Source organism: Amaranthus tricolor, chromosome 13, assembly GCF_026212465.1.
Source record: "Amaranthus tricolor cultivar Red isolate AtriRed21 chromosome 13, ASM2621246v1, whole genome shotgun sequence".
Classification (NCBI taxonomy): Eukaryota; Viridiplantae; Streptophyta; class Magnoliopsida; order Caryophyllales; family Amaranthaceae; genus Amaranthus; species Amaranthus tricolor.
The window spans coordinates 22,159,858-22,174,271 of record NC_080059.1 but is presented as its reverse complement, the minus strand read 5'-3'; the positions used below and the strand labels follow the sequence as shown (position 1 = coordinate 22,174,271).

Here is a 14,414-nt window from a genome sequence, read left to right as displayed (position 1 = left end):
CCGTATATACATGGCGTGAATCGACTATTCAATGTTGGTGGCGATCTAAAAATCTTTGAACAAATCAAGAAAAAACTAAAACTTTAATATTTTTAATGTCATTTTAATTTAAGTAAGAATAAATGTACTTAATTTTAGTTGTTTAAGAATTAATGTACTTAAATGTTAACAGTTGGAGTATGTGATTGTGTAAGTTGAATCAAATGGAATTGAGCGGTTTAATTTTCTCTCCAAATATTTTTTCATTAAATAAAGTGGAAGGAAGAATTACAATTAATCACTTTTCTTATAACATTTGAACCACCACATGAGAATCTACATTTCGTGTAGTTCCCTCTCTCAATATTTGTGCCCAACTCAAATGGGACAATAAAAGAGAATAGTAGAGAATATTGGCCTTTTGAGATATTTATTTGAGTATTGTGTTATGGATACTACTATTATGAGCAAATGGAAGTACAACGATGAATAAATGTGCCAACTAAAAAGGATTTATCAGTAAACAAATAAATTACAACCAAAGAAATAGAGTTTATAGAAAGACATAAATTCCCCAAACTGAGGAACTTTGACTTCTTTTGGTTCAGAAGACACCATAACTATATTAGATTGATGATAAAGAATTTGACATATCAACACATTAATCTAACCAAGCCCAACAGGTGGTAATGCCAGTTTCATGAAGCGACAGTGAAGAATCAATATATACACACACACACTATTACACATTACTGCAAACATCTCTTCCAACCCCGTATAGCACAACATATCGATAAACTAAAGGTTGCTTAGCGCATTTGACATATCACCTATCAAAATGACCCAAAATCACAATCTATGGCAGCAATGAAAACATGGATCCCTCATATGACCCAATGATGATATATCAAGTAATATCATACACCATATATCACTTCTTCACAGAGGGCAAAGCAAGAGCCAAATTGGGGGGATACCAACTGCGACTATCAGTCTTTGTTGGTTGAATAACTTCTTTGAACACCGGGAGGAGCAGTTGGCATTGGGTAGCTAATATGGCATTGAGATGCATCAGCAAACTGGGGAGCAACGACATAAGGAATCTGCAACATTCATTACACAAAGAAAACTTCTCACAGTGGATTCTAAATTCTAAACTAGAGGTTTTGATGAGGAAACGATTCTTGGGATGTTTATTAAAGAGAATAATATGCGGGCATGTCTAGGTGTATGTACGCAAAAAAAGTACCACATTAAGTATGAATCAGATCATTCCCCCTAACATTTAGGGAGGATAACAATAAGTCAAGCTCAACTCGCTTGGCCACTAATCATCTTCATCAAACTCTTTATAATTATGTTCAACTTGCATGATTACAAGAAATTTAGATGTCGAATTTGAAAACCAAGAATTCTAAAATCATATACATTTAATTTTCTGGGTTCTCTTTAAAGGTAATTCTCAATGTCCATGTCATTAGGCTATCTTGTTAGTTTTTGTGCTAATGTGTATAATATGATGTATGATTTTGAAATTATATTATAATGTACGTAATAAATACTTAAGTTATACTATTACTATTTACCATTTATAATTCATATAATTTAATACTTAAGTTGTGCTGAAATAGATATGATGGTAACTCTCCCATGATTAAAACTTAGTTCATATTTTTCATCTTAAAAGTGTACTTGAAAATTAAACCTAACTATTGAATCCGAGAAAATTAAACCTAATTATAGGGTAAAGAGATTGAGGTGAGTCACTAGGGTTTAAGAAAAAATTGTAGCAGACTACCATTAGTCCGATATTATTCTATGAGTTAGAAGTGTGGGCCTCGGAAGATATCATTTCAGAAAAATGAGCAAGTTAAAATAAATAAGTGAACATACCTAAAATGAGTATGTTAAAATAAATGAGTGAACATGATGAATATAATTTAAAATGAAGACACAAGAAATGCTCTTGGAATTGCAAATACTGAAGACAAAATGGAGAAAGACTATTTACATTGATATTTGAGCAAAGACCACAAAATACATTACTCAGAAAATGTGAAAAGTTGGAATTCAGAGAAGCTTAGAAGAGGACGAAGTAAGTCGAACACGAACAACATAGTAAAAAAATGGCATGAATTGGGATCTACAAGTGGATATGAAAATAAACTATTACGAAGTAAAAGAAAGAAACTATGTGAATGATCATTGGAACGAATTTGCTTAGTTTTAAACGAGAATCAGATGAGGGGTATGAAGGTAAAATCTTTGTTAGTGACAGTCTCATGTTGACTTGCTTGGGTACATCGGAATCAGGAGCTTTTAAAAGAACTTTTCACAGCTTGGGTTTCTTAGGTATCACGTTGAACTCACTTAAACATCTATATTAGAATGTTACATGATCAATGAATCAGACTCAAAAAGCTATTTCACAATAATTGAATGTTTTAAACATAAAGATAAAAGCCTCCAAATGACTACTTATGTGGATTATCATGTATATGTAGTCTTACGTGGTTCCTCGATCAAGACAGCATGACGTACCCATTATACGATAAAAGATACTAACATTCACCATGTCTTATGGATGAACTGTCTTCAATAACATGAAGTCTGAAGGCTTGGTGATATTTCACAATTTCACCAGATGCTTACATCTAGATAAAGCACACAGTAGGTTACCTGTGATCCAGCTCCATTATAAGATAGCTCTTCCATACTTGGATTTGTCATTGAAACTAACGGATCATTGCTCGACTCATTTCCATTTAACTTATTGAAATCAGTGCACACTGTAGTATCAGCCTCATTGGCATCGGGTGATTTTACCCGCTGCAAGGGAAAATGTATATGGCGGACATCAGCAATGCAGTGAATAAATTTCACAATGTCAGATGATATTACTGAGGACAAAAGACTAAGAAAAATCACTTGAAATATCTTTCCCAGTGTTTTCAGCCCCTTTGCTCGTGCTCGGAGCTCCTCCTTTTTGGCATTGTTGTCCTGCAGAACCTATTAGATAACAGGGACATTGAAATCAGAATGAAAACAACCACCTCTAGTACTACTACCTAGTTATTTGATGCATAATGGATAGATATAGCACGACAACCATCTGACAAACACGAGAAAGAGTAGCTTCGATATCAACAACATTGAGTTTCCACAGAGAATCTATCATCACTTTCTTGTGTGATGCCATATAGTTTTCAAGCTCTTCCTCAGTGTAATTACCCTCCGCACTAAGATGCCTTTTCAGGTCCTCTTGTAGCTGAAATAAAGCAACGGCACCTGTACTAGCCAGCAAAAAATTAAGATGAAAATTAACACAATGTAATATCTTTCATATATCTAAGGAAAAAAAAAATAAATCAGAGGTATTAACCACTGCTACGTAATTTTGGCTGGCACATTTTTGACAAATTTCAAATCCTATAACGAAAGTGGTAGTGAGTTAGATAGCACTAGTATTAACAACTAAGCTCATAAATCCAGAAAGGCTTAGAGCGAGAAGGAACAATAAATCCCTCTCTTGACCACACCAACCCACCACTTTACTTTTGGGAAGTTTGGGCTCGCCTAAGTTCTTTCAGCTCGTTTCTAGGGTTGGTGAGCCTTATTAATGCTCTCTATCCCTGTTAGAAGCTTCCTTGGTGATATCATTCTTAGCTTATATTTTTCCAGGTTCTTTTCCCTTTTTCTATCTTTGTTGTGGTTTAGTGCTTAGTTCTCGCTGCTTTCCTTGTTTCTTTGGTGAGTTTGCTTGGCTCCATGTCCTTGTTTTATGTTAATAGGTGTATCAGTGAATGTTTTGCTTTGACAAGCGTTTGAAGGGGTAATCAACAAAGAAAAGGTACTCATCTCCTCAAACTCCTTTACTTGCTGCTTGGTTGTCATTATTTGCATTTTACTTTTCACAACTTCCTTCTTTGAATACCTCACAATCCCTCTACTCCAACTCTAAACCCACCTTATCCTGGGACGTCAGTCTTACCCAAATCACTATACACATCTCACCAGTCACCAACATTTATCTTGATATTATTAATTTTGTAAACATTCTCAAAGAGAAAAGGAATTTCTCTTGCAAGTTAAAGAACAATCAGTCTGCTTCCTCAAGTACAAAAAGGCTTTAAATAATTTTTGCTTTATTACAAAGGAAGGCAGTGAAGAGACTCTCGAGTTCTAAGATTTGTTCCGACCATTACACTTAATTAAATCTTATTACATGTGCGATCAAGTTAAGAAACTTTTGAAATCCTAATGCAAAATGATGATCAACATGTAGAAAGAGTGGTTTGAATTTTGGACGAGGCTATGCTTTAATGAAGTTGGAGAAGGTGAAGAAGGCAAAGGTTGACCTAATAAGGTAATTCTTGGTTTAATATGTTTTAGTTTACCTAGGATGATGAAAGTCAAGAATAGTCGAGATTAATTCAAGTTTCTGTTTGCTTAATAATTTTGAACATAAATATATAATATAATTTTAAATACTCTCTCCGTACCTTAAAGTTGTTCCCACAAGAAATGTTAACAAGAATTAAGAAAAATAAAATCTTTTAGATGGTGAATATATTATTTTATTGACTAATAAATTTGATGGAAGAAAAGTAGGGAGCATAAGAAGTTAGTGAAAAAAATATGGGGACAAAAACTATTAAAACAGATCTTTATAAAGTTAGTGGGAAACATGTGGGGAACATAAGAAATATAAACGTTAAAATAAATTAGTGATATAAATAAAGTTAGTGATTTGTAGAGACCATAAACATCACTCAAATATTAAAATGATGATGAACGATAATTTTGTCCAAAAAAATTCTTTATGAGAACAACAAATGGAACAACCCAAAACGTCAAATGGAGAGTATAAGCTTTTCATTTACTTGTTTGGCTAGAGACGTTGTCTATAAGTTTGTAATTTGAGATAAACTAAATCTCCTTCAATGAATGAAACATCCCTTCTTTGCCTTGATGAGACTAAATCTTAATTCATCTAGTATTGCATCTCTTTCTTGTAGCAGTTTTCCAAGGAGTCAACCTAAGTTTTCTTATGCCGAAAGCTATATCACCTGGACTCAGGTACGGGTATCGGATACAGGTATGGATCCTAGTGTCCGATACATTATTTTTAGAATTTAAGGATACGGGAACACCGTCCTAGTATTGGATACAGGTACGGGGATAAGAGAAAGTTAAAAAGATTTCAAACGAAACAAAAAATACATACTTAAAGATAAAAGTTTATTTATAAAATAAGTATTTACTAAATTTAAATACTAACTAAAAATTAAATATGTATGATCAATTGATCCTTCATAAATCTTAATTAAATAAAGTCTAATGGGAAGAGAGACACATATTAAAATAATTAGTGGGCATGTTTCAATATATATTATTGTCAACTTGTTAGTCGATAAAAATACTTCAACATAACAAAATTTTAATATTTATCCATTTTTTACTAAAATAAACAAAACGTTAAAAAGAAAATAGTGTTAGTGAGCGAACCACGATAGAGAAAAGGTTAAAGAAAATAGTAACTTGTTAGTCAAACAAAAAGACATGAAAGAATTTAACAGCTGTCTACTTTTTTAAAATATAAAAAAATAAGTAATAGCTGTCATTTTGGGGAGAGAAAAAGTTTGAAAAAAAGCATTACTTTCTAAAATGGAGAAGTACTACAATAGAGAAGAAGAATGACCATGATGGAGAAGTCTCATCATCATCATCATCATCAACCCAATATCCCGCTCGAAAACAGGGTCTGAGTGAGGAAAGGTGACGGACAATTCATACTCGTACTCCCTTGAGAGAGAGTGCGAAAGGAAAGCAGTCAATTTAACCCCCAAAAGGTGAGAACCCTGTAGAGAGAGGAATGTGATCGACAATATTCCCTCGAGAGCAGACCCTGAAAATGGCGGCACATCTTTCTCCTCTACCGTACCCATGTACAGTCCAACATACCGGACACGAGTCCAACACTAGTATCCGTACTAGACAACGGTGAGGCACCAAAAATGGCGAGTCCGAGTAACATAGGTCGAAAGCGTACAATATGTCAGAGTAAGCTTGAAATGGGGACATTTTAATCCATAAAAGTAGGGATGTATTATAGCAGTATTCAGCCAATTGCATCCAGTTCATCCACTTCTTTGGAACAGCGCAAGTATGTTACTAGTTCCTGGTTAACGATCTCTGTTAAGCCCATCTGTCTGTGGGTGGAATGACGTGCTCCATAGCAACTACATTTGTTGGAAACGAAAAAGTTCCCACCATAATATTCTGATTAATACCTTGCTCGATCAAATACAATGATTGTAGGAAATTCGTGCAGTTTCACCACCTCTTTAGTAAACTTAGCAGCCACAGTGGTAAAAGAGTGCTTAAGAAGCACAAAATGCGCGTACTTGGTAAGACAATACACTAACACCGAAATTCGATTTATCCCTCTGACTTTAATAATCCCTCATTGAAATCTATAGTAGCATTCTCCCAAATTTGTAATGCCACTTGTTGACACAACCGACAATCCCTCAAATAATTTGTAACTTTTTAATCATTCATTCCCAATAACATTTCACGGCTGACCTTAGATGAGGTTTTAATTCTCCTGAGGGCTCGCTCAAAGGTGAATCATGGTATTCTCGAAGCAAAATTGGTATGAACGGAGAAAAGTTAGCAAGCATATATCCTCCCTTACAACATAGAACATTATTTTCCAAAGTGAATCCTACTGAAACGTCGCTTTCTTCTTCCCAATCTATCCCATTTCAGCTAAATAAGGTCCCGAAATCCCACTTCTCATGATTAATTCGTGAAAGAGCATTAGCATTATTTTTACTCGGATTGTGAATCATAGAAAATCAACCGATCAAATTCATTACCCGTTTTTAGTACTTACTTCCTACTTCCTGCGAACATGTATTTCAAACTTTTTTGATAAGTTTTCACTACAAACTTCCACCCCATCGAAAACCGCTAACGTTGAAATTATTATTTCTAGCTCGAGTTCCGAACATCCTGCTATATTAAGTTGTAGGATGCTTTTCTTGCAAGACTGTTTGAACAGTCTACCTCAATGTCAAACAATTTCCGGAAATTTAACATGGCAAGAACCGGGACCTGGGTAAAAATAAGGTTTTCAAAATTAATAAATTGATATCTAAGAAAAAGCTTCGACCCATAGTGTAAAAATAAGGTCGCATCGCACCACGTCGGTTGCGTTGTAAAGGTTTTCAAAAACAACAAATCGATGTTGCCCGTGTTGTAAAGGTATGAAAAAATGTGTTATGGGTTGTATCAAGGGATATCTTATGGTTTCGACTTATCTTTAAGTGTCACGAGAACCACATCACTCCTACTACCTCATTACTATCCTTCTATAGCTATCGTAACCCGTAACGCATTTCTACACTATGCTTCAGCCTCCTTATTCCTAAAAAATGCATCTTTCTTAAGTTGATTTGTTAATTCCTTCGCAATTTGAGTATAACTATTCACAAAAGGAAAATAACATATTGTAAGTCCCAAGAAACCCCTCAATTCTTTTAGACTTCATGGTATGGGCCAAGAGACTATTGCTGCAACCTTTTTACTATCTACACTAATCCTTGTTTGCATAAGATATGCCCTAAACGTCCCACCTTTCTTGCGCCAAATTCACATTTTCCTCCATTGATTAATGATACATTTTCTCTTAAACATTGAAAACTCGGCTCCACATATTGCCTATGCTCGTCTTGGTTTTTGTTGTAAATTAGAATATCATGAAAAGAAAACTAACTCAAATTTTCAAAGAAAGGGTCAGAAAATTTCATTCATGAAGGCTTGAAAAGTAGATAGGGCATTATTAAGCCAAATGGCATAACTCAAAATTCTTAATGCCCTTCATGGGATCGAAAATAGTTTTGTGGGTATCTTGAACAGATTTGACACCTAATTTGGTGAAGACATTGTTCCATAAAGTTCATGTAGTAACTCATTAATCATCGGAATCGTCTTATCCGGAACAATTGGTCTATTTAGTGCCTAAAACGCTAAGATCTATCTTTCTTCAGTTTGGGGATTGTTCCATAAGGCAATTGGATTAGTTTGGGTTTGTTTTAATGGGTAAGGTAATTGGTGGTGGATGGGTTAGATTGGAAAGTCGTTGATTTTGTCTTTTGGGTATAGGTTTTGTAGGTAGGCTCAACTCTCCTACTCGACACTCATTGTGTGTTCCAGTATAGTGGGTCCTAAAAACTCAAATTCTTTCCAGACTTCTACTTTCAATCCTTACAGAGTGCCCTCTGCTTGAGGAACTCTTTCCAAGTAGCTTAATTTTTTCACCAAATCTTCCATATTCTTCTATTGTGCCCTTCTGCTAACCATTGCTCATACAGGTCTCCCTCATCCAGTGCTCAGAAAAGTTTAAGAGTTAAAGATTTCAAATCAATAAAGTTCTTTGATTCTCTCATTGATACCAAAAGCAATGCTTCCCCCTCATGCTCACTATTGATGCTCCACACTTTTTCTTCCTCATTCAAACAATAGAAAGAAAAGTACTACTCTGCCTTCATGATCCAACCATCAGGGTCTTCAACATTAAAAATGGGTAAATCTAATTTGCGGTATTTCCAATTGGCTCCCATGTTCTTGATGAATGTAACTCAAATCCCTCACCATTTATCCTTACCAGATTTGGATCCAGACTCCTGTGCTATGAAGAATTGTCCTGTCACATACTCTCATTGCGTTGAGTATGATTTCCCTATTTTAACAACTTTGCTAGTCTTTCTTTCCATCAATATGGCAAGCCTCATTTCTATGTTACCTGAGTTTTTTTTTTTTTGCAAATCTTTCCTCCACACAAACTAATTCTGCATGCACTGATTGGTGAAAAACTCCCTCATAGTACCCAACTCTTGTGTTAAGTGCTCAATCTTTTACAATAAGCTTGTAAATGAAGCTTTAACTTTTTATCTTTTCTTTTTATTGACTGTGCCAGTATTTATTGGGGCTCTTTATACACTCTACAACTTTCAACTCTCAACTGCCAAAATACGTAAGTGACTTGATGAAAATTCAAACTCCAAAAATACCTACTTCTAATACTTAATTTCAACTTGCTAATTGAGGTAGTATGCACTTTATTAATAATAATAATAATAATAATAATAATAATAATAATAATAATAATAATAATAATAATAAGGGAAATTCCAATTGGTAAACCCGAGGTTTTGGGTTTTCCATGTGGTAACCAAAACTTTTAGAGAATCCATGCGGTAACCCTAAGGTTTACCAAATTGTTCCACCGTGACTTTTTTGCACATAAAAAGTTAGCAAACGTCAATTTCGAAGCTTTAAGGCTGCTGTATGCCTATTTATGCGACTCACCATTTCAAATGTCATCAATTTCACCCTTTTTCCCCCAAAACATAATCCCTAACTCTACCATCTTTCATCCAAATCATATTCTTTCCCCCAAATCCAAAGATTATTATTCAAACAAAACTAGAAGGACAAGGTTTTAAATCTAAATCTCTTGTTCAATACACATTTTACTATTAAACCACTTCCTTTAATTGTAAATAATAAAAAATATCTTAATTTCATATGAACCAAAATTTTGAAGGGGATAGGCCCAATTGAAGATCCACCATTGGCCTCACACATACTTTGAAACAACCTCAACTAGAAAAAACCAGTCCTATAACGATTACAACTAGAGATTACCAATCATTTGCAAACTAGTCTCAAGATGCATGTATACTAAAGTGATCACAATATTTTTCTAATGTCTTTTCTATTTCCCCTTGTCCTAATTTATACTATTATACTCTAAATAACTAATGCTAATACACCCATAATACCCTCATATCCAATGGATCACATAATATTCTCTCTGAGAGCCTTATTGGAATTGGAACAGATATAATATGGCTTAACATACAACATACTTATTTGCAAGCTAGAACACTCATCTGTGAAGCTATATATAATTCTTTTTAGAGCATTTTGTTACCATCTATTATGTCTTAACACAATGAATATAAAGATGGAGAGAGAAAAAGGCAAAGAATTCATGGGAAAATATGGTAAGCGGAAACAAAGCCATCATAATTCTTTCACCTGTTGCAGCAGTTACTTGAGATTTAATAAAATGGCCTTTATTCCTAAACCATTCAGCAACAAAAGGGACACCAAGGTATAATGCCCTTTTTCCAAGCTCTTTAGCTGCTTGTCTTGAATAAATATAACCTATTGTGTTTAACATATCAACCCCATATGCTGCAAGCAAGAGAAAGGCTAATTAGAAAGTTAAATGATTGCAATTTCACCAAAAAATCAAATGCACATTCAACAAATGCATATACACATACTTTTAAAAAGCATATTTATAGAAAACATTTATTTAGGAATATATTGCAAATGCACATCCACCACCACCATGTTGCAAACCCATAAAAGTAAGGATAAGTAAATATTTGTATTAGAACTGCAAATGAAATAAAAACAATAAAATATTAGCATGCATTCTAATCTGATTAAGCATGCTAAATGAAGTTGGGATTAAAATACTAAAATAATTAGGATTGAAATGTGAGCTATGATCGATAAGGTTTGAAGTACCTTGATGAACAATATCAATTTCAATGAACTAACAATGTTTGAAAAGAAATAAAATGCAAATAAAATGACACAGTGATTTAAGGAGGTTCACCTAATTATGATTACGTCCTCCGTGGTGTGTAGTTTCTTGTTTATACTATTTCAATGGATTATAATACTCTTACAAATTAAGAATTACAATTGAGTAAGAGAAAAACAATGGCTATGTGTTTGGGCGTGGGGTTTGTGTTTGATGTGTTTGTATGAACAAATGAGCTCATTATTTATAGAGCTAAATTATATTTAATGAGTATTACACATAAAGACTAATTAATGAGAATTGAAGCAGCTCCTAAGCAATTGGAATGTCGACACAGCATCCTACGTGAAGCAGGGACAAGCGCTCGTTCAAGCACATACCCTGCTCATTCGAGCGCCCTACAGCAGCAGGCTCTGGAGTGTTCTGGACTGTGTGCTCATTCGAGCCACATTCTGCTCGTTCGAGCACTTGCAGATCAGTAGCTTCTGTTTTGTTCTGATTTACTCGCTCGTTCAAGGCAAGGGTGCTTTGCTTGGATGCCTTGTTCAAGGCATCTTTGATTTAGCCATAAACTCTTGTAATTCCTCAATAATATTATCATTCATCATGTCATTTAAGTTACCCCTTAATTCCTTCATAACTTCATGAATTAATCCAAGCACTTAAACTCCATCATAAACCTCGACATTAAGTCACACACATATTAATCAACTCATGAGATTCCGTCCCTACGCACCCATGAATGCATAGACTTGAATGGTGCACTCAAGGCGCCAATAACTTCAACAAGGATAAACAAATGATCCTATTCGAACGAATACTCTTAATCAACCTCAATTATTCAAAAAAAATATGTGGAAAAATATGTGTTTTCCATGCCACATTTTCATGTAACGTGGAAATATAGTAAACTCATCCCAAGAAAGAATTTCCATGTAGCCTTAATGCAATTCGCTTAAAAGATTTGAGACACACCAAGTATCTAGTTCCCACACGCACACACAAGAATAGACACGTAAAGAACAAAGACAAGAATGATAAAATGCACACACAGTTTCAAGCACTGCAACTCCTTATGTGCTCCTTTATTTAATTTCTTAACAACCATTTATTAAAATGTACAAGCTGTCTTTATATAGACAAAAGGCCAACCAACAAAACCAAACAAAACACAAAATATTTATATCTGAATATTTTCTCTTCTATTCATTCAACCCAGCCCTACCCCTTTCTGCCCCCTCTACTGTCTTCTCATTTTTTTTGCTCTCCTACGCCTCTGATACGTCTTGAATATAGGTTCCCCTTGTGTCTCTGCACCGGGTATGACAATACCCTCCCGCCAAACTTCATTTGCATCCAAACCATTCCAAAGAACCAACACCTCCCTTGGTTGTGACCTCAGCTGTCTCACCCGCAAGATGTCTGTTGGCTGCACTAAAAGCTCCAAATAAGCTGATAAAGGAGAGCCAACAGCTACTAATTCGTGCACTCCCTCAGCCCGTTTAAGTTGTAACACATGAAACACCGGGTGTATAGACAATCCTTTGGTAAGTCCAGCTTGTAAGCTACTTGCCGTATCCTCTGATTGATTCTTTATGGCCCATAATAGCGTAATCCCCCTCTACATATGTGACATCTCTTCTCTTCTTATTCACATAATGCTTCATGCGATGTTGAGCTTTCATGATGTTGGATTTTAGCTCACCTAACACGGCATCCCTTTCTTGCAATAATTGATCTAATGATTCCACTAGTGTCTGTTGGTGACCTATGCGTACCACATGGGGAGGTACTCTCCCATATAAAGCTTGGAAAGGAGACAATTTTGTTGAAAGGTGCGGAGATGTGTTGTAGCTAAATTCAACCAATTGCAACCACTTTGCCGATTTCTTAGGTTGCTCATTAGCAAAGTAACATAAATACGTTTCCACCACCTTATTCACAATCTCCGTTTGGCTCTCCGTTTGTGAATGGAAAGTTGTACTTCTAAGTAATTGGGTTTATTGCAACCGTAACATTTCTCTCCAAAATATACTCATAAAGAACTTGTCCCGATCCGACACAATGGAAGTAGGAAATCCATGTAACCTAACCATCTCTATAACAAATAGGGCAGCCACCGTAAGAGTCGTGAAAGGAGTCTTGAGAGCCACGAAGTGTCTATAATTGGTCAACCGCTCCACCACCACTATCATATCAACCCCCTCCGATTTGGTTAACCCTTCAATGAAATCCATAGTAATATGCTCCCACGCATGGGTAAGTATTGGAAGATTTTGCAACAAGCCTACTAGGCTTTGATAAGAGGCCTTAGCTTGTTGGCATATGTGACATTCCCTAACAAAATGTGTGACTTGCCTCCTCATTCCCTCCCAGATACACTTAGCTACCATTCGAAGATACGTCATAAGCTATCTCGCTTGTCCTCCAATGGAGAAGTGTGGTATTCACGTAGCAAGATGGAAATAAAGGGAGATGACTAAGCTAATACTTATTTACACTTAATATACAGAAGATCATTCACCAACTCGAAACCTAAGGGTACATGCTCCCCTTTTTCAACAGCATGTCTCACCCTAGTCAAGGTTGCATCCTTCTTGACTTCCTCCTGTAGCAATCCCCAATCTATACCGGTTGAACTCAATAAAACCCCAAGCTCCATCACATAGTAGGGTATACGAGAGAGAGCGCCCGCCACCAAGTTGTTTTTCCCCGGATTATACTCGATCACAAAATCAAACCCCATCAACTTCATCACCAACTTTTGATAATCACTATTGACTTCCTGTTGCTCTAACAAATGCTTCAAACTTTTTTGATTTGTTTTCACCATGAACCTTCTCCTAAGTAGGTAATGTTTCCACTTCAAAATGGCAAACATGATTGCCATTAGCTCTTTCTCATAAATGGATTTGTTACTAGCCGGGATTCCTAATGTTTTGCATAAGAAGGCTATAGGATGTTTGTCTTGCATTAAAACAGCCCTAACCCTTGATGTGATGTGCCAGTCTCCACCACAAACTGTTTTTGAAAATCCAGCATGGCTAGAACCGGCACCTTTGTCATTGTGTCCTTCAACTGCGGAAAGGCATCTTCTCTTCATCCACCAAAACCCCTTCCTCTGTTATTATGTGACCCAAGTATGCCGCGCTACTCACTCCAAATTCACACTTTCCTCCATTCATAATCAACTCCTTGCTCCTCAAACATTGAAACACTAACTTCACATGTTCACGATGTTCCTCCCGTCCTTTACTATACACGAGTATGTAATCGAAGAAAACCAACACAAACACGTAAAGAATGTCTAAAAACTTCATTCATTAACGATTGAAATGTCAATGGAGCATTAGTCAAGCCAAAGGGCATGACTAGAAACTCACAGTGGTCCTCATGAGTCCTAAATGTCGTTTAGTGAACATCTTGAGCTTTCATCCTTATTTGATGGTACCCCGATTTGAGGTCCAACTTGGCGAAGATCTTGGCTCCAGGTGACTCGTCTAGCAACTTCACCACCAACTTCATCATCAACGAAGAACAAATGTCGAGCAATGAAGGTGTGTTTGTGGCGTGTGGAATGTCGAATGGAATTATGATTTTCGAACAACAATCAAAAGAAAAGATAGGTGGCTAACTCAAAACTCAGTAAAAATCTATTTAGCAAATTAAGAGGCTCTTAAGGCACAAGTGCAATCGCCAATTACACTAAGAATAAGAACTTTTGCAATCACAATTCCAATCCAAGAATCGTAAGAACAACAAAAATTTGAAACAAGAATGCTTCGGGCTTTTTTATCATTGA

At 35.7% G+C, this 14,414-nt stretch overlaps 1 protein-coding gene across 1 annotated transcript in view; it reads right to left on the bottom strand.

The window, feature by feature from the left end:
• Positions 1 to 473: 473 nt before the first annotated feature.
• LOC130799025 (chaperone protein dnaJ 10-like) overlaps positions 474 to 14,414 on the bottom strand; it is a 34,120-nt gene continuing 20,179 nt past the window's right edge. The window contains exons 6-10 of the mRNA XM_057662134.1: positions 10,093 to 10,251; positions 3,089 to 3,267; positions 2,908 to 2,988; positions 2,659 to 2,808; positions 474 to 1,082 (exon numbers count right to left, since the gene is read on the bottom strand). Of these exons, the coding sequence (XP_057518117.1) occupies positions 969 to 1,082; positions 2,659 to 2,808; positions 2,908 to 2,988; positions 3,089 to 3,267; positions 10,093 to 10,251 (683 nt within the window). The 3' untranslated portion in view covers positions 474 to 968. The remainder of the gene's footprint in view (positions 1,083 to 2,658; positions 2,809 to 2,907; positions 2,989 to 3,088; positions 3,268 to 10,092; positions 10,252 to 14,414) is intronic.